This window comes from Amphiura filiformis, chromosome 19 (assembly GCF_039555335.1).
Source record: "Amphiura filiformis chromosome 19, Afil_fr2py, whole genome shotgun sequence".
Classification (NCBI taxonomy): Eukaryota; Metazoa; Echinodermata; class Ophiuroidea; order Amphilepidida; family Amphiuridae; genus Amphiura; species Amphiura filiformis.
In genome coordinates this window covers 37,162,975-37,184,910 of record NC_092646.1, presented here as the reverse complement: position 1 = coordinate 37,184,910, position 21,936 = coordinate 37,162,975, and the positions used below count along the sequence as shown (strand labels likewise).

The window sequence follows — 21,936 nt, the reverse complement described above, 5'->3', positions numbered from 1 at the left end:
GCTAATGGTTAAGTCAAAATGTGACCGTCCACCACGAAATGCTCGTAAAGTCGGCCCGATCAATTTTGTTTTATTTCGTGTTTAGAAAATATATATCATAAGCTTTAAAATAATATATGTGATGCGATCAAGCAAAATCAGTCGGAACTCGGTAATTTTGGTTTCAAGATATAGCCAAACAAAGGAATTATTTCCTTTTGTTACCTCTTGTTTTGGAAACTCTTTAATTGCTCATATCTTTGGAACTGGTTGTTCAATTTCAATGCGGTTTTCTGCAAAATCCAGCTTTGTGAATGCTTTTTACTATATATCCTTTAAGAAACTGAAAATTTAATATTTCTGAGTTAATTCCGACTAATTTTGCTTGATCGCATCATACATCATTTTACTTCAAACGATAGTATACAAATATTAACTGTCTATGAGTGTGATGGTCGAAATATAATCACGAGGTGAAAGATGGATTGTTCCATTCCACGAGCCGGAACGGCGAGTGGAATGGAACAATACATCTTTCACCGAGTGATTATATTTCGACCATTACACGAATTTAAGACAGTTAATATTTGTTTTATATCACTCATGCATAAATTCTATTACTAAAATACTATTTGAGGTAGGATATACATTTTTTCATCAACATAACACCATGTTTTGCCGTGATATACTTTACATTTTGGGGTCCACCCCATAACTAAATCGGCGAGTCCAAGAGTCAGCGCACGGCCTGGCGCAGGCGCACTACGGCAGAGCACATGATGGTAAAGACTATCACACGGAGAGGGTGATAGTAAAAATGATAAATGGTAATCAACCAATGAACTGTCTAGAATTTATGTATTAGTGATATAATAGCTAGTAGCGGAGTTATGGTTTGTTGAACTTTGCTCCTTCAGCAAAAGGGTACCTTATTTTGGTGCTACATAATTTCTCTCTTCCACATTGCTGGTAATAAATATCAATCGGTCATAATTGGCGGTCACTTCAAATCATCCTCAAGTCAACGAGGTTCAGGAATGTCCTCACATTGTTAATTGTTGGTTAACCCACCACTGGAGCAGAATTTAGCCAAAGCAAACAAAGACTAGAGCTAATTACGGATTCTATACACAGGTAGAAGCTTATTATCATCTTCAACAATAGGATTAATGATTGGTTTAAAAGGTGTTTGACTGGCACTACGAAAAAGAGAAACATGTAGCACCAACTTGAGGTACATATGAATACAACCTTTATGCACATTTTGCACTGTAGCTCAGAATACAAATTGCCGACTTTACGAGCCGTTTGTGCTAGACGGTCACAAATGCCGTATATATTAAAGTCAAAATAGGACATTTTACATGAAACTCTAATTTCTTATAATGACAGAGGATTGCCATGAAATTTGGTGCAGTATGTGATAACTCTTGAGCAGTGACAATTTTCAAGGTCATTTCAAGGTCATCTGAGGTTAACTGAATATCATTGAGGTTTTAGCTTACAATTTTGAATTAAATGTATGAAGCACAGATTTTTAAAGTAAATTCTACTTTCAACATGAAAATTCTTGAGTATTTTACGGCGTTTCGTAGAATGTCCTTGGTATTTACCAATAAATACAAGTATGTCCCCACCTGGCTAATTATAAACACACAAAACAAATTAACAGCACTCATTATGAAACATGATCTTCATCCGTGGCGTTGTCTTTTTAAAGACAGTTCTTGTTTATATTTTTCCAGACGTAGACGCCAATCATTTGAAAGGTACATTGGAGAAAATATCCCGTGCTGAAGAGGTTGTCGAGATTTTGAAGGATCTGGAAGGTGAAGACCGAGCAGACGACGACGGACTAGCCAAGCTAGTATATATATATATATTGATATTGATGACCATTGAATTTTCGAGCTTCTGGATCGCGAAGACAATAACACTTTGTTCACCCCATTTTCAGAATAGCACCACTCGTTATTTTCCATGAAGCAGGCGGCTTGAGAAAAAATGCAGTAGAAAATGATGATGAATCGGGATATGACACTAAATGCCATAATAGGCCTAGAGAGCGAAAAAACACATGAAAAATCAAAATATTTTATATACCCAAAGACCTAGCACGCTGCGCGCGTAAAACAGTCATTAGATCGAGATGTGATAACACTAGAAATGCTATCTTCAGTAGATAACGCAAAGAACATGAAAAATTTAAATACTATACCCAATGCATTACTTTCCTAACACGCGTTCTGTGCGAGCAAAAAACGGTCATCAGACCATATCTATGATGGAGTTCTGGAACGCGGTGAGTCTATAATAGCCCTATAGAGTTAAACAAAATTCTGAACTGGACTTGTGTTTTAGAAAGAAAAACTTGTCCGCTACGTGATGAAAAATGAAAATAAAGAGAGGAGTAAAAATGTAAAACGTGACTTATGTAATAGAAAGAGATGATTTTTTATCATTAGAAGGAGAGGCACCAATACCATGAACCGAGTAGACATCGGCAGTTTTTCTCTAGAACACGTATATTATTGGGCTATTCCATTTGAAATCCACACTACCCCTGTGGAAGATTTTGGAAATATCTTCCACAGGGGAGTGTTTTTCAAATGTAATTGGTCAGGGTTAATCATTTTGAAACCCATACTCCCCCTGTATTATGGCTTTACCTCTATCTCCCACAACTGGAGTGAGTATTTCAAATGGAAGTTACCCAACTGTCTCTTCTATTCAAAACTTATTCTCCCTCTGTGGAAGACTTTAGCTAAATCTTCCATAGGGGTAGTGTGGATTTTAAATGGAATAGCCCATTCCCTGTTTATATCATGACGCCCTGGGACGGTTTCGTGGGTAGAAGTAGAGACTAGATCACTTTTGAGACAGCCATCACCTGTAAAGGCGAAAAGCTAAAGTCGTGAGTAAAAGCTAGTAAATTACTGGATTTGTTTACCTAAAATATTTGCTACAAGAAAGTATTTTCTTTGTAATTGTTCTTGTCCAGTGACTCGAATAAATTAACTTTTCATGCTCTTTGGGCAATTACAAGAAGTTCACGAGTTCATTGAGTGGGAATTGACAGGGAGAGAAGTACGTGCCAAAAACGACTTAAAAATTCCATAGACATTTTTTTGAATATTATTACCAAATGACCCCAAACTTATCGGGCGCCGGTGATCTGTTTCTTCATTATTCCACAGGGGCGGATTTAAGGGGGGCGCCCCGCCCCACCCTAATTTTTGCAGAGCGGCGCCTAACTTTGTGTCGGCGCCGCGCCGCCCCCTCCCTATTGACAATTCCTGGATCCGCCCCTGTTCCATTTGGTAAATGTTCACCGTATTAACTTAGCTCACTATTGCACAGTATTTTTATGGAACCTGAGAGCACATCAGACACACCAAATTGCATTATGAATACGAGCAATGTTCTTCTGATATTCAATCATTTTGATTTTTTGAAATTCGCGATATAATACAAATTTTATGCCAACCTGAATTCTTGACATTTAACAGTCCTTGAAGTAAACTTTATAAATCTAATGATATGTACTTAAAGTGTATGTAGCTGTGAGGAAAAGCTGACCATCATAATATAAACAATTTTACGTTTCGTATTGGAGACATACATCAAATTTTATGAAATACCTAAATACTTTAGGTATTTTCATGTTTTGGGAAACCTTTGGGAAACTTCAAAAATGTCAAAAATGTCAATTTTTAATAATTTGCCATATAAAATTTATATTAGGTCTATATCGCGAATTTAAAAAAAACAAACCAAAAGATATCAGGAGGACATTCTTTGTATTCAGAATGCAATTTGGTGCGTCGGATGTGCTCTCAGGTCCCACAATAAATACTGTGCAAAGGGCTGGTGACCGAGTCCCTTTCACGGGTTGCTTGTATTGTCCTTGCGTGTTGTTGTTTTTAACACGAGACTTGGCCCGGAGAAACTTGTGGACCATTTCGTGATTTCGTTGTTTACCATCGGTCGGTTGTATAACCAAATTTTCTGGCTCAAGTCACAGGATGATAAAAACAAGGATGATCAAAACAATATTCGCTTACATAAATAGCTCCAAATCAGAGAGCCAAGTCCAAGTCCAAGAATGTCCATCTGAGTTATAGCTGCCAGGTGTCATATTTTAAGATGCGCCAGTGCAATGTAGAATGCATATTACCAAATGTCTATAGGGCAGCTATAATTGCAGATAGGGTTGTGTAAGATAGGGCCTTGCACCAACCACTCCATACACTTCATTTGCTATTATCTGTTTCATTCCTTAAGGTGTCTTTCTGATCGTGCCAGTATTTTGCCGAATACGCCAATACAGCAAAGTGTTTCCCTCAGGTGTTATAGAAGCTGCTGAAGGGATCCACAGGTTAACGAGAAAGTTGCCCGCGAAAGTTGCTGCCAAAAAGGCTACTATTGCACAAGTGAAGTCGGTCTCGCTCACAAGACAATCTACATTTTAAATGCCACAATGAAGGGAGTGGCTGGTGTGTTGTTGGTGATGGTGACATTAGCTTGTAAGTATTTTGTGCTATTCCAGTTGAAGTCCATGCACATCCTATGGAAGACATGATCTTAATTTTCCACACGGGGAGTGTGAATATCAAATGGGGCTACCTGGACGGGTGACTCCATTTGAAATCTACACCTCCTGTGAGGGGGTTAAGGGGGTACTACACCGAGGTACTACACCCTGTGGTAAATTTGATATTATTTTTGAATTTTCCTCAAAAAATAATAACACAGTGGTAACAAAAGTTATGTATATTATTGGGGCAAGGAATCCAATTACCACACTAAAATTTCAGTGACTCAAGACAAGTGGTTTAGTATATATGATAGGAAATGAGGTACATCCTAGCGGTACCTTATCATAAATAACGAACTGCTTGTATTGGGTCGCTGAAATTCCAGTGTAGTAATTGGATTCCTTGCCCCTATAATATACATAACTTTTGTTACCACTGTGTTATTAGTTTTTGAGAAAAATGAAAAAATATACACAAATATATCGAGGGGTGTAGTACCCCCTTAAGGTCATGTTTTCTAAGTGGGTTAGAGTTTTACCGGGGATTTTTACGGAAGACATGGAAGATGGGCAGTGGCGTACCGTGGCCGCCCCAACCACGGGGGGCTGAAGAAGAAACAATTTTGCCGCCCCTTCCTTAAGGGATCTAAAATGAGCGTTTATTGCGTTTCGACAGTATTTTTTGTGGGACATGAGAGCACTTCAGACCTATCAATTGCATTCTGAATACGAAGCATGTCTTTCTGATATCAAATAATTTTCATTTTTGAAAATCACAATATAATACAAATTTTATGACAAATTATAAAAATTTGATATTTTTCAAATTTTGATATATAACAGTCCTCGAAGTAAATTATTTAAATCTAATGATATATTCTTAAAGTGTATGTAGCAGGGAGGAAAAGCCGACGGTCAATTGAAAATTTTGACCTTTCGTATTAAAGATATGGATTTTTTTCCCAAAAAGACCTAATTTTTTTGGTGTTTTGGGAAAAAATCCATATCTTCAATACGAAAGGTCAAAATTTTCAATTGATCGTCGGCTTTTCATCCCACCTACATACACTTTAAGTATAAATCATCAGATTTACAAAGTTTACTTCAAGTACTGTTAAATATCAAAAATATCAATTTTAATGATTTGCCATAAAATGTGTATTAAATTGCGAATTTCAAAAATCAAAATTATTTGATATCAGAATGACATTCTTCGTATTCAGAATGCAATTCGATATGTCTGATGTGCTCTAATGTCCCAAAATAAATACTGCCCAAACGTTCATACCCCAGCCCTTAACAGCCCGAAAAGGTTGACCCAATTTTTTTCACGGTCGTTTGAAAAAGTGAAGAGCTAAAAAAAAAAAAAAAAAAAAAAAAAAAAAAGGATTTTAGGCGTTCGTTTTTGCCGCCCACGTTTTGGCCGCCCTTCTTCTTTAGCCCCCCCTTCGTTTTTGCCGCCCCTACTTTGACCACGGGGGGGGCTAACGTCCCCAAAGCCCCCCAAAAAAAAAAATACGCGCATGATGGGAGTCCATATTTGGCATTTTCAGATATGATAACAACAACGGAAAACGCGGGTGTGCTAAGTCAATTCGACAGCGAAGTTAATACATAATGTTACTATGTCAACGGGATCACGCGCTTGAGTAATGAACCACGATCGAAACAATCACCACACAAAGTATATGGCACTCGAAGGTATACCAAAATAGCGTGATCCGGTAACCAAGAGAATTACGTAACCACTTCGATGCTGAATTAAAGCCCGGATGAATAGGACCCAACATATAATTTCAAACGGCAATTAGTAAATTGATAACAAACTTTTTTTTTTTTTTTTTAATTACAATACTTTTGAGAGTGTCAACAATTTGAGACCGTTTGTAAATATCAAGTTCGACCCTGAACTGATCTGGCCGTACCCAGTGGAGCCAAAAATAATATTTTACCTTTTTGGTCGTATCTCCGGAACGGTAAACATGGTAAATTAATACATAAAACTTTGTTTATGCATGACATATCACAAATTGCTGTATTTTTCAGTAAACATCTATAGAAAGCAGCAGAAAACAATCAATAAGTGATGCGTAACTTATCAGTCCAAACTCAGTAAGCAGACTCCGAGTATTAGACGTACAATATGTTGTATGTAACATATATCTACGTTATTTAATCTATTGCCATTCTATTTCCAGTAATGTTTATCTACCAAAAAAACGTTGACAACGTAAAGAAAGCAGCAAGTTTTAAAAGCCCCCACCTCGGCTCACTTTTTGAAACTTGGTCCCATTTTGAATATCAACAGCAAATCGGTGTTTTTAACGTTTAAACAATAGCATCATTGCCTTTAACATGCCTACTTGTTATTCGTTTAATTCAATCATTGATCATGAAGTTAATAATTATTATAAAACAAAACATATATAGGATATTGGCCAAGAACAACATAATAACCTCTCTGATCGTTCCAGAATGCTAACAACTTTTAAGTAATATATCGCATCGGCACATTAAAGATTCATAACACTTCTGGAAATGTTTTAAGTTGATAATTATGACAAAGTTTAAATCATTTTTTTTTACAAATGGGACCAAGTTTCAAAAAGTGAGCCGAGGTGGGGGCTTTTTAAACTTGCTGCTTTCTTTACGTTGTCAACGTTTTTTTGGTAGATTTCCTTTCTTTTTATGAATGAAGCCGAGTAGCTCCAAGCTTGAAAAGTCATCCGGTTACGAAGTACTCCATAAGACGAATAAAGCGAAAAATAGAAGTTTGAATAATATTATCCTTGATTTATGATAATAAAAAAATACGAGTATATGTACGTGGTTCTTTGTAGCCCTGGGGCAATCTAGTTGGATATCCACATTTCGCCGTTTGTGGTTCTTTGTAGCCCTGCAGGCAATCAAGTTGGATATCTCTATTGAGCGGCGGTTGTTGGCGGTCTTTCGCGGTTCGTGGTATTCCTTTATTCTTCAAGCCCTGTCCTCTATCGGGGCTAATTGATTGTTTAAGCTTGTTGGATATCCATATTTCGCGGTGTGTGGTTCTTTGTAGCCCTGCGGGGCAATCTAGTTGGATTTCCAAATTTCGCCGTTTGTGGTTCTTTGTAGCCCTGCAGGCAATCTAGTTGGATATCTCTATTGAGGTGGTTGTTGGAGGTCTTTCGCGGTTCGTGGTTATAATTTTCCTTATCCTTCAAGCTTTGCCCTCTATCGAGGGCTAATTTATAGTTAAAACTTGTTGGACATCCATATTTCGCGGCGTGTGGTTCTTTATAGCCCTGCGGGGCAATCTAGTTGGATATTTCTATTGAGCGGCAGTTGTTGGCGGTTTTTCGCGGTTTGTGGTTTTAATTTGTAGGATATCCATATTTCAAGATTTGTGGTTCCTGATTCCTGCGGGCCAATCTAGCTGGATATCCAAATTTCGCGGTTTGTGGTTCTTTGTAGCCCTGCGGGGCAATCTAGTTGGATATCCCTATTGAGCGGTGGTTGTCGGCGGTCTTTTGAGATTTAATTTCCCTTTAATTTCGGGCCGCCCCCTCCTCTACATCCCGAGGATGCTTTTAAATAATATAAATTATACGGTGTCAAAAATTACTATTACTTGGTATGGTAATTTATCTTACCATGTTGACTTATCTTGTTTGTTAAGGCAACTTTTGCGGTTCGTGGTTATAATTTCCCTAATCCTTCAAGCTTTGCCCTCTATCGAGTGCTAATTTATAGTTAAAACTTGTTGGACATCCATATTTCGCGGTTTATGGTTCTTTATAGCCCTGCGGGCAATCTAGTTGGATATCCAAATTTCGCGGTTTGTGGTTCTTTGTAGCCCTGCGGGGCAATATAGTTGAATATTTCTATTAAGCGGCAGTTGTTGGCGGTTTTTCGCGGTTTGTGGTTTTAATTTGTAGGATATCCATATTTCAAGATTTGTGGTTCCTGAGTCCTGCGGGGCAATCTAGCTGGATATCCAAATTTCGCGGTTTGTGGTTCTTTGTGGCCCTGCGGGGCAATCTAGTTGGATATCCCTATTGAGCGGCGGTTGTCGGCGGTCTTTTGAGATTTAATTTTCCCTTTAATTTCGGGCCGCCCTCCTCTACATCCCGAGGATGCTTTTCAATAATTTAAATTATACGGTGTCAAAATTACTATTACTTGGTATGATAATTTATCTTACCATGTTGACTTATATTGTTTGTTAAGGCAACTTTCGCGGTTCGTGGTTATAATTTCCCTAATCCTTCAAGGCTTGCCCTCTATCGAGGGCTAATTTATAGTTAAAACTTGTTGGACATCCATATTTCGCGGTTTATGGTTCTTTATAGCCCTGCGGGCAATCTAGTTGGATATCCAAATTTCGCGGTTTGTGGTTCTTTGTAGCCCTGCGGGGCAATATAGTTGAATATTTCTTTTAAGCGGCAGTTGTTGGCGGTTTTTCGCGGTTTGTGGTTTTAATTTGTAGGATATCCATATTTCAAGATTTGTGGTTCCTGAGTCCTGCCGGGCAATCTAGCTGGATATCCAAATTTCGCGGTTTGTGGTTCTTTGTAGCCCTGCAGGCAATCTAGTTGGATATCCCTATTCAGCGGCGGTTGTCGGCGGTCTTTTGAGATTTAATTTTCCCTTTAATTTCGGGCCGCCCCTCCTCTACATCCCGAGGATGCTTTTCAATGATTTAAATTATACGGTCTCAAAAATTACTATTCCTTGTTATGATAATTTATCTTACCATGTTGGCTTATATTGTTTGTTAAGTCAACTGGACGTGACAAAATATCCTGCTATGTAGACATTAATTTGTTGCTAAATTGACTTGGCATAATAATTTATTTCGCGAAGACGATATCCATTTTTGGTATGTCGACTTAGCATGATAATTTATCTTGCCATGTTGACTTGTTTGTTCAGTTGTCTTGGCGAGATATCTAATATCGTCATGTTGACATAATGCTGATAATAAGTCGACATGGCAAGATAATTATCTTGTGTTGTTGTGTCACATAGACGCTTCCGTACTATATATGCTTGATAAATGTTATTTGGATATTTTTTTTCCTGCTGGCCTTCCATACGGAACAATTTTCCACACCTACAGAGTGTTTGTAATCAACCTACCGGGACGGTATGACAATTGTCATGTTCTACGATAGCTGAAGATGACAGAGAGTCAGGTCTCTGAATCGATTCAACAACAATTCATACATATCACAATCATGTTTTATTGTCCTATTATCATGCGAATTTGCCCGTGGTAGGACAAAATATATTTAAATGAGAATTACAATGAGTAACGTCGTATTGCATACCCTATAATACCTGATCTACAATCCCGGTCATAATTGTTCGAACACTTTAACATGGGTACCTCAAATATGCCCCCATTCCCCTGATCAATGTTGTTGGTTGTTTTTTTGGTCATGAACCCCTAGAAACATCCAACATTGATTGGTGGGGCAGGGGGAGGGTTGTAGTAGTAGGAAATGGTTCAGACTCCACGTCAAAGAAAGCGAAATTTTAATATGTCAAGTATATCAGAAATACGGTCTCAAACAGTCCTACTTTGACACAAGTGTTCGAACGACTTATGTCCGGGATTGTATTGGCGATGTCCAAAAAAATCATCTAAAATCGGTTTTTGGCTCATATCTTTAAAACGGAAGCAGCTATTACAACCAAATTTGGCACGGTTTATCACAACAATATGTTCTCAGTTTTATAAAATGGGCAGTATTAAATATTGTAAATTAAGGGAACAGTCAATGAAAATGTATACCGGACCATAAAAACCATGCAAATTCACATTCTAAGAAAATCTATGTGTAAATGCGCAAGGAGATGTTTTCAAATTCATATCCTTGTAGGTCCTGGTGATCATAAGGATGAATACTAGTAAACATGGTAAATGTATAGTCCACGATTTAGGGATAAATCACAGGAAAATATTAATCATCTTCATGAAACAACATATTAACTTATAGCACAACAAACGGAGTATAGGAGAATCTGCCTGATATACTAAGAAGACACAATAAACTGCGCATAATAGTGACATTTTGCATTTTAGTTGAAAAAATAAAAAGAGTTTGACAACAGTTGCTCTGCAAAGTTATTTGAAAGAAAAATTTCCTGAAATATCTGTAACAATTAATAAATAGGAAAAAAAAAATACTTGGATTGATTCGAACCCGCCCTGCTAACTGCATATCAAGAGCGCTCTAACCGATTGAGCTATTGAAGGCCAGTGGTTTTGGTTTGGTTTTGTTCATTGAGAAGTGTCATATTAATCATGTTATTTAAATTGACAAATTGCGCTAAAAAAATTAATTTCTGAAATGATCATATCGGTAATCCATATTGTTGTGAAAATATTGTGTCGATTTGTACACCATAAACACATAAATTAACGATATACCACCATATTCATAGAATAATAGAAATCACTATGATCAAATCTTTATTAGTAGTGGATTATCGATGGTATGCATTGATTTGCGTGTGGTATACCGTTGGCTTATCGTCATGTGCGCATCCTAAAATGCAAAGTCCATACAGTATATTTAAATTTCACGATTAGACTTAGTTTTGGAACGAGACTGAATGAAGGACTTGCTACATAGTGATTATGAAGGAATTCTTTATGATGCGTTAACTCGCATACGGATTTGTTGTATGTTTGAACGATAGATAAATAAATAATTCAATAAATAAATAAATAATTACGTATGCCCAGACCTACGTGTGATAATTATGTATGTATGTATTTATAATGATGATGATGATGATGATGATGATGATGATGATGATGATGATGATGATGATGATGATGATGATGATGATGATGTGATTTTTGGTCTGTATGACAACTTACACTAGAGGAAGTTTTGGATGAGAAAACGGACATTTTGATGAGAAACGGCCAAAATGGTGAGAATTCAAATTTTCTCATTCTTTTGGATGAGAAAATAATAATGTTTATTTTGAGCTCAGCGGGGATTAGCAATTCTCACCAGTTTTAATAAGACAATAATGATTGACACACACACCAGGAAGTTTCTCATCCAAAAGAATGAGAACATTTAAATTCTCACCATTTTGGCCGTTTCTCATCAAAATGTCCGTTTTCTCATCCAAAACTTCCTCTAGTGTTAAACATTGTCATTATCGTCCCATCTCATTTACACATTAAATTGCTTTAACACTGTTGAATAAAATAATCAAAAGTAAATGGATATATTTTTACAATTTTTTTCATTTTTAATGATGAGTCATTAAGTAACTTTATCTTAATAAGATATATTAACATTTTGGATTTTGACATTTACATCAAATTTCTTGAAAATGCACGTTGATTGTTTTGTTTTTCACTTTAATATTTGAATTGAGGATAAAATCCCAAAACACATTGCTCGGGGTGTCGCCTCCATCTGTGAATCTCTGGCTTTCTGTTTATATGGGTCGAAATGATTGTACTCTACTGATCACGAACCAAAAACGTACAGGTTGTGCAGTGGTTTGCTATCTACTGAAGATAAACCCTGCTATCTACTGAAGATAAATCTTGCCTCTGCGGTAATTCACTTCCAGTGGCTCAATCAGTGATCAATTTAGCACAAAGTTTGGCATTTAATATCGAATATTTATTAAATTGTACACAATTTAAATATATTTGCAATGAAAATGATTTCTTTTTAACACTTAATATCAAAATGTGGTCTTTTCTCCGAAAAAAGTACCTAATTTACATTCAAAAAACCTATAATATTCAATATTTATATTGACCGATCCCTAAAATATAAAGGTTCCCCATAGAAAATATTATTGTGTATATAAAGTTCTTACTTTCAGGAATAATATCTAAAAAAAATCATTGAATTCTACTAAATCATTTTAAATTGGCAGGCAAAACACTCTTGAAAATAGGACAGTTTTCACATAGGTTTACATGGTGTGCGACACATTTTCATTGACCGTTACCTTAATTTAATCAATATCATGCTGTCCAATTCAGAACACATGACACATATCATTGTGATAATGTGTGCCAAATTTTGTTGTAATACCTACTTTGGTTTTAAAGATATGAGCCAAAAACCAAATTTAGATGTTATATTTTTGACATCGCAAATACAATCCCGGTCATAATTGTTCGAACACTTTAACATGGGTACCTCAAATATGCCCCCATTCCCCCTGATCAATGTTGTTGGTTGTTTTTTTGGTCATTAACCCCTAGCACCATCCAACATTGATTGGTGGGGCAGGGGTCGTGTTGTAGTAGTAGGAAATGGTTCAGACTCCACGTCAAAGAAAGCGAAATTTTAATATGTCAAGTATATCAGAAATACGGTCTCAAACAGTCCTACTTTGACACAAGTGTTCGAACGACTTATGTCCGGGATTGTATTGGCGATGTCCAAAAAAAATCATCTAAAATCGGTTTTTGGCTCATATCTTTAAAACGGAAGCAGCTATTACAACCAAATTTGGCACGGTTTATCACAACAATATGTTCTCAGTTTTATAAAATGGGCAGTATTAAATATTGTAAATTAAGGGAACGGTCAATGAAAATGTATACCGGACCATAAAAACCATGCAAATTCACATTCTAAGAAAATCTATGTGTAAATGCGCAAGGAGATGTTTTCAAATTCATATCCTTGTAGGTCCTGGTGATCATAAGGATGAATACTAGTAAACATGGTAAATGTATAGTCCACGATTTAGGGATAAATCACAGGAAAATATTAATCATCTTCATGAAACAACATATTAACTTATAGCACAACAAACGGAGTATAGGAGAATCTGCCTGATATACTAAGAAGACACAATAAACTGCGCATAATAGTGACATTTTGCATTTTAGTTGAAAAAAAAAAGAGTTTGACAACAGTTGCTCTGCAAAGTTATTTGAAAGAAAAATTTCCTGAAATATCTGTAACAATTAATAAATAGGAAAAAAAAATACTTGGATTGATTCGAACCCGCCCTGCTAACTGCATATCAAGAGCGCTCTAACCGATTGAGCTATTGAAGGCCAGTGGTTTTGGTTTGGTTTTGTTCATTGAGAAGTGTCATATTAATCATGTTATTTAAATTGACAAATTGCGCTAAAAAAATTAATTTCTGAAATGATCATATCGGTAATCCATATTGTTGTGAAAATATTGTGTCGATTTGTACACCATAAACACATAAATTAACGATATACCACCATATTCATAGAATAATAGAAATCACTATGATCAAATCTTTATTAGTAGTGGATTATCGATGGTATGCATTGATTTGCGTGTGGTATACCGTTGGCTTATCGTCATGTGCGCATCCTAAAATGCAAAGTCCATACAGTATATTTAAATTTCACGATTAGACTTAGTTTTGGAACGAGACTGAATGAAGGACTTGCTACATAGTGATTATGAAGGAATTCTTTATGATGCGTTAACTCGCATACGGATTTGTTGTATGTTTGAACGATAGATAAATAAATAATTCAATAAATAAATAAATAATTACGTATGCCCAGACCTACGTGTGATAATTATGTATGTATGTATTTATAATGATGATGATGATGATGATGATGATGATGATGATGATGATGATGATGATGATGATGATGATGATGATGATGATGTGATTTTTGGTCTGTATGACAACTTACACTAGAGGAAGTTTTGGATGAGAAAACGGACATTTTGATGAGAAACGGCCAAAATGGTGAGAATTCAAATTTTCTCATTCTTTTGGATGAGAAAATAATAATGTTTATTTTGAGCTCAGCGGGGATTAGCAATTCTCACCAGTTTTAATAAGACAATAATGATTGACACACACACCAGGAAGTTTCTCATCCAAAAGAATGAGAACATTTAAATTCTCACCATTTTGGCCGTTTCTCATCAAAATGTCCGTTTTCTCATCCAAAACTTCCTCTAGTGTTAAACATTGTCATTATCGTCCCATCTCATTTACACATTAAATTGCTTTAACACTGTTGAATAAAATAATCAAAAGTAAATGGATATATTTTTACAATTTTTTCATTTTTAATGATGAGTCATTAAGTAACTTTATCTTAATAAGATATATTAACATTTTGGATTTTGACATTTACATCAAATTTCTTGAAAATGCACGTTGATTGTTTTGTTTTTCACTTTAATATTTGAATTGAGGATAAAATCCCAAAACACATTGCTCGGGGTGTCGCCTCCATCTGTGAATCTCTGGCTTTCTGTTTATATGGGTCGAAATGATTGTACTCTACTGATCACGAACCAAAAACGTACAGGTTGTGCAGTGGTTTGCTATCTACTGAAGATAAACCCTGCTATCTACTGAAGATAAATCTTGCCTCTGCGGTAATTCACTTCCAGTGGCTCAATCAGTGATCAATTTAGCACAAAGTTTGGCATTTAATATCGAATATTTATTAAATTGTACACAATTTAAATATATTTGCAATGAAAATGATTTCTTTTTAACACTTAATATCAAAATGTGGTCTTTTCTCCGAAAAAAGTACCTAATATACAAACAAAAAACCTATAATATTCAATATTTATATTGACCGATCCCTAAAATATAAAGGTTCCCCATAGAAAATATTATTGTGTATATAAAGTTCTTACTTTCAGGAATAATATCTAAAAAAAATCATTGAATTCTACTAAATCATTTTAAATTGGCAGGCAAAACACTCTTGAAAATAGGACAGTTTTCACATAGGTTTACATGGTGTGCGACACATTTTCATTGACCGTTCCCTTAATTTAATCAATATCATGCTGTCCAATTCAGAACACATGACACATATCATTGTGATAATGTGTGCCAAATTTTGTTGTAATACCTACTTTGGTTTTAAAGATATGAGCCAAAACCAAATTTAGATGTTATATTTTGACATCGCAAATACAATCCCGGTCATAATTGTTCGAACACTTTAACATGGGTACCTCAAATATGCCCCCATTCCCCTGATCAATGTTGTTGGTTGTTTTTTGGTCATGAACCCTAGAAACATCCAACATTGATTGGTGGGGCAGGGGGAGGGTTGTAGTAGTAGGAAATGGTTCAGACTCCACGTCAAAGAAAGCGAAATTTTAATATGTCAAGTATATCAGAAATACGGTCTCAAACAGTCCTACTTTGACACAAGTGTTCGAACGACTTATGTCCGGGATTGTATTGGCGATGTCCAAAAAATCATCTAAAATCGGTTTTTGGCTCATATCTTTAAAACGGAAGCAGCTATTACAACCAAATTTGGCACGGTTTATCACAACAATATGTTCTCAGTTTTATAAAATGGGCAGTATTAAATACTGTAAATTAAGGGAACGGTCAATGAAAATGTATACCGGACCATAAAAACCATGCAAATTCACATTCTAAGAAAATCTATGTGTAAATGCGCAAGGAGATGTTTTCAAATTCATATCCTTGTAGGTCCTGGTGATCATAAGGATGAATACTAGTAAACATGGTAAATGTATAGTCCACGATTTAGGGATAAATCACAGGAAAATATTAATCATCTTCATGAAACAACATATTAACTTATAGCACAACAAACGGAGTATAGGAGAATCTGCCTGATATACTAAGAAGACACAATAAACTGCGCATAATAGTGACATTTTGCATTTTAGTTGAAAAAATAAAAAGAGTTTGACAACAGTTGCTCTGCAAAGTTATTTGAAAGAAAAATTTCCTGAAATATCTGTAACAATTAATAAATAGGAAAACAAAAATACTTGGATTGATTCGAACCCGCCCTGCTAACTGCATATCAAGAGCGCTCTAACCGATTGAGCTATTGAAGGCCAGTGGTTTTGGTTTGGTTTTGTTCATTGAGAAGTGTCATATTAATCATGTTATTTAAATTGACAAATTGCGCTAAAAAAATTAATTTCTGAAATGATCATATCGGTAATCCATATTGTTGTGAAAATATTGTGTCGATTTGTACACCATAAACACATAAATTAACGATATACCACCATATTCATAGAATAATAGAAATCACTATGATCAAATCTTTATTAGTAGTGGATTATCGATGGTATGCATTGATTTGCGTGTGGTATACCGTTGGCTTATCGTCATGTGCGCATCCTAAAATGCAAAGTCCATACAGTATATTTAAATTTCACGATTAGACTTAGTTTTGGAACGAGACTGAATGAAGGACTTGCTACATAGTGATTATGAAGGAATTCTTTATGATGCGTTAACTCGCATACGGATTTGTTGTATGTTTGAACGATAGATAAATAAATAATTCAATAAATAAATAAATAATTACGTATGCCCAGACCTACGTGTGATAATTATGTATGTATGTATTTATAATGATGATGATGATGATGATGATGATGATGATGATGATGATGATGATGATGATGATGATGATGATGATGATGATGTGATTTTTGGTCTGTATGACAACTTACACTAGAGGAAGTTTTGGATGAGAAAACGGACATTTTGATGAGAAACGGCCAAAATGGTGAGAATTCAAATTTTCTCATTCTTTTGGATGAGAAAATAATAATGTTTATTTTGAGCTCAGCGGGGATTAGCAATTCTCACCAGTTTTAATAAGACAATAATGATTGACACACACACCAGGAAGTTTCTCATCCAAAAGAATGAGAACATTTAAATTCTCACCATTTTGGCCGTTTCTCATCAAAATGTCCGTTTTCTCATCCAAAACTTCCTCTAGTGTTAAACATTGTCATTATCGTCCCATCTCATTTACACATTAAATTGCTTTAACACTGTTGAATAAAATAATCAAAAGTAAATGGATATATTTTTACAATTTTTTTTTCATTTTTAATGATGAGTCATTAAGTAACTTTATCTTAATAAGATATATTAACATTTTGGATTTTGACATTTACATCAAATTTCTTGAAAATGCACGTTGATTGTTTTGTTTTTCACTTTAATATTTGAATTGAGGATAAAATCCCAAAACACATTGCTCGGGGTGTCGCCTCCATCTGTGAATCTCTGGCTTTCTGTTTATATGGGTCGAAATGATTGTACTCTACTGATCACGAACCAAAAACGTACAGGTTGTGCAGTGGTTTGCTATCTACTGAAGATAAACCCTGCTATCTACTGAAGATAAATCTTGCCTCTGCGGTAATTCACTTCCAGTGGCTCAATCAGTGATCAATTTAGCACAAAGTTTGGCATTTAATATCGAATATTTATTAAATTGTACACAATTTAAATATATTTGCAATGAAAATGATTTCTTTTTAACACTTAATATCAAAATGTGGTCTTTTCTCCGAAAAAAGTACCTAATTTACATTCAAAAAACCTATAATATTCAATATTTATATTGACCGATCCCTAAAATATAAAGGTTCCCCATAGAAAATATTATTGTGTATATAAAGTTCTTACTTTCAGGAATAATATCTAAAAAAAATCATTGAATTCTACTAAATCATTTTAAATTGGCAGGCAAAACACTCTTGAAAATAGGACAGTTTTCACATAGGTTTACATGGTGTGCGACACATTTTCATTGACCGTTCCCTTAATTTAATCAATATCATGCTGTCCAATTCAGAACACATGACACATATCATTGTGATAATGTGTGCCAAATTTTGTTGTAATACCTACTTTGGTTTTAAAGATATGAGCCAAAAACCAAATTTAGATGTTATATTTTTGACATCGCAAATACAATCCCGGTCATAATTGTTCGAACACTTTAACATGGGTACCTCAAATATGCCCCCATTCCCCTGATCAATGTTGTTGGTTGTTTTTTGGTCATGAACCCTAGAAACATCCAACATTGATTGGTGGGGCAGGGGGAGGGTTGTAGTAGTAGGAAATGGTTCAGACTCCACGTCAAAGAAAGCGAAATTTTAATATGTCAAGTATATCAGAAATACGGTCTCAAACAGTCCTACTTTGACACAAGTGTTCGAACGACTTATGTCCGGGATTGTAGTTTCTTGTGTTATTCAGATTTCTTTTGATCCTTGATGGTGTTGTATCACATTATGCTGTGTCTTTAAATAGGCCCTTAACACAATAAACAATTTCCACGAGAATCAAACAACTTGCTTTAATAAAAAAATAATATCACAATAGCACTGGATGTTTAAAATTATGTTATCCTTGATTAATGACAATAAATTGTTTAATAAAACATTGAAAAAAAAACCAGTTGGTCACCGGGTTTTGAACTCGGGATAGCGTATCTGGAGTCTAGCGCCCTAACCATTAGGCCACGGGCTTCTGCTGTAAATTACTGTGTCGAAATACAGCATTTATTATATAAATGGATGTGTCGTCCGATAAGAACAAAAGAATTGTGAAAAACTAGATTTTTTGGCGAATGGGGCTCAGAATTTGTATGTAGGGTATCCAGGAAACTGCTAGGGTATATTTGGAAGTGAATCTGAAAAAGTAGTGTGAAGGTGATAACCAGGTAGACCTGTAGCAGTGTCTAAAAATTCTGGATCAGTATGATTTGCAACTAATTTTCGCTATGAAATACCGCGTGAAATGGAAGCAAAAATATTTGTTTATTACGAACAATGATTGACTGTAGGATTGGTGGCCCTTTTGGAATTAATGAGTTGTCACGATATTACACATGGGACTGTAAATAACATTTAGCATGGTTTTAGATACATTTTGTACCCAGCGAAAAATAACATCGAACAATAGAAGTCAAGTGTTTTAATGTTAGCTGTAAATATAGTCTCGCGGGAGCATCATCTTAGTCTTCTTTATCAGTCTTTTTTTTTAAAACTTGCTGGTCACGGCTACCGCGTGACTCTAATGTTCTAACGAATGTTTGATGACGTAAAATCGATAATTACGTCTAATATCTGGTAGAAATATATATCGATTTTACGTCATCAAACATTCGTTAGAACTTTTAAGTCCCGGTTTCCAGTAATGTTTAAAAACATTACTGGAAACCGGGACTGGAAATAGAATGGCAATGGATTAAATAACGTAGATATGTTATATATAATATTGTACGTCTAATAAAAAGTATACATAATGCTTTAGTCAAGAGAAGCGGTCAAATATATTATTTTGGAATAAAGGGTGATTATTTCTTGCGAATCCTGTATTTGAAGACAAAACTGAACCCAGTGGCGGCGCCAGGAATTTTTCCGGGGCCATTGAGGCACAAAGCGAATATCAGGGGGGAATCAACTAAACTAATTTTGCGCAAAATTACCGCAAAAGGTTAAATTTTCGTAATTTTGGCTTTTTACTGAGGGGGGCAACAGGGGAAAGAGTTCGGACTGGGGAATTTGCCCCCCCCGTGGCGCTGCCACCGACTGAACCAAACACTTATCAAAGGCCTATTCAGTGATTTGCTCATTCAGAAAATCGTAAAAATCATCCAAATTCAGTCTTTTGCGCCTCTTTATTAGTAGCACAAAATGTGCTAACATAGCCTGCTAGTGGTTAAGTCAAAATGTGACCGTCCACCACGAAATGCTCATATCTTTGGAACTGGTTGTTCAATTTCAATGCGGTTTTCTGCAAAATCCAGCTTTGTGAATGCTTTTTACTATATATCCTTTAAGAAACTGAAAATTTAATATTTCTGAGTTAATTCCGACTAATTTTGCTTGATCGCATCATACATCATTTTACTTCAAACGATAGTAGCTAGTAGCGGAGTTATGGTTTGTTGAACTTTGCTCCTTCAGCAAAAGGGTACCTTATTTTGGTGCTACATAATTTCTCTCTTCCACATTGCTGGTAATAAATATCAATCGGTCATAATTGGCGGTCACTTCAAATCATCCTCAAGTCAACGAGGTTCAGGAATGTCCTCACATTGTTAATTGTTGGTTAACCCACCACTGGAGCAGAATTTAGCCAAAGCAAACAAAGACTAGAGCTAATTACGGATTCTATACACAGGTAGAAGCTTATTATCATCTTCAACAATAGGATTAATGATTGGTTTAAAAGGTGTTTGACTGGCACTACGAAAAGAGAAACATGTAGCACCAACTTGAGGTACATATGAATACAACCTTTATGCACATTTTGCACTGTAGCTCAGAATACAAATTGCCGACTTTACGAGCCGTTTGTGCTAGACGGTCACAAATGCCGTATATATTAAAGTCAAAATAGGACATTTTACATGAAACTCTAATTTCTTATAATGACAGAGGATTGCCATGAAATTTGGTGCAGTATGTGATAACTCTTGAGCAGTGACAATTTTCAAGGTCATTTCAAGGTCATCTGAGGTTAACTGAATATCATTGAGGTTTTAGCTTACAATTTTGAATTAAATGTATGAAGCACAGATTTTTAAATTAAATTCTACTTTCAACATGAAAATTCTTGAGTATTTTACGGCGTTTCGTAGAATGTCCTTGGTATTTACCAATAAATACAAGTATGTCCCCACCTGGCTAATTATAAACACACAAAACAAATTAACAGCACTCATTATGAAACATGATCTTCATCCGTGGCGTTGTCTTTTTTAAAGACAGTTCTTGTTTATATTTTTCCAGACGTAGACGCCAATCATTTGAAAGGTACATTGGAGAAAATATCCCGTGCTGAAGAGGTTGTCGAGATTTTGAAGGATCTGGAAGGTGAAGACCGAGCAGACGACGACGGACTAGCCAAGCTAGCAGACGATCTTGAAGAAAAAGAAGAAGAAACTTTGGAAAAGATGGTGTTGGAGGCTCTAGAAGAAAAGGAAGAAGAAAAGTTGGAAAAGATGTTGTTGGAAGCTTTGAAAGAGCAAGAAGATAATAACGAGTAAGAAATTATCGTAGCTAGCAGAGATGCCTTTCCGTCATTTATACCTCCATTAATCAGGGCATAGCACCAGTGTTGTAGCCAAGAAACAAGGGGGACGTTGGCCGCCATGATATTTAAGATTTGTAGCCATCTTTGTACTTTGACCATTTTGGTCAAATTTTCATCCTTAGAAAGTTGCTTGCCCCTACTCCTTTTCCCCTCTGAAAAAATGCCGTAATTTTGACAAATAAAAACAACTTTAATTGAATTGGGATATAGGGTTGCAAAATGCATTGAACTTTGGTGGTGCTCTGTGAATCGCTAATAGCTCAGCGATTCCGCTATGAGTTTTCTGTCTATAAATAAACAACCTAAATCTATTCAAATGTATAGACGAATCCAACGAGCCAAGTCATGGTCAGGATTTGATCGGCCATCTTTGGGTCCCCGCAACCCCAAAAAGCCGTTTAAAATCGATGTTAGATTTTTTTGTGTGTTGTAAGCTGTCATCATTCTTTTGTCTACGTGTAACACGGGTGATAGAATGCAGTTTAAAATACAATCCAAGGCCGCATTATTTCACATTAATTTTTTTAGGTGAGATTGAGCCGACGGGG

At 35.7% G+C, this 21,936-nt stretch overlaps 1 protein-coding gene across 1 annotated transcript in view; it reads left to right on the top strand.

Annotated features, from left to right (window-relative positions):
• The first annotated feature begins 4,459 nt into the window (after nt 1-4,459).
• The window catches only part of LOC140140547 (arylsulfatase B-like), a 33,851-nt gene continuing 16,374 nt past the window's right edge, over nt 4,460-21,936 (top strand). The window contains exons 1-2 of the mRNA XM_072162306.1: nt 4,460-4,505; nt 21,085-21,337. Of these exons, the coding sequence (XP_072018407.1) occupies nt 4,460-4,505; nt 21,085-21,337 (299 nt within the window). The remainder of the gene's footprint in view (nt 4,506-21,084; nt 21,338-21,936) is intronic.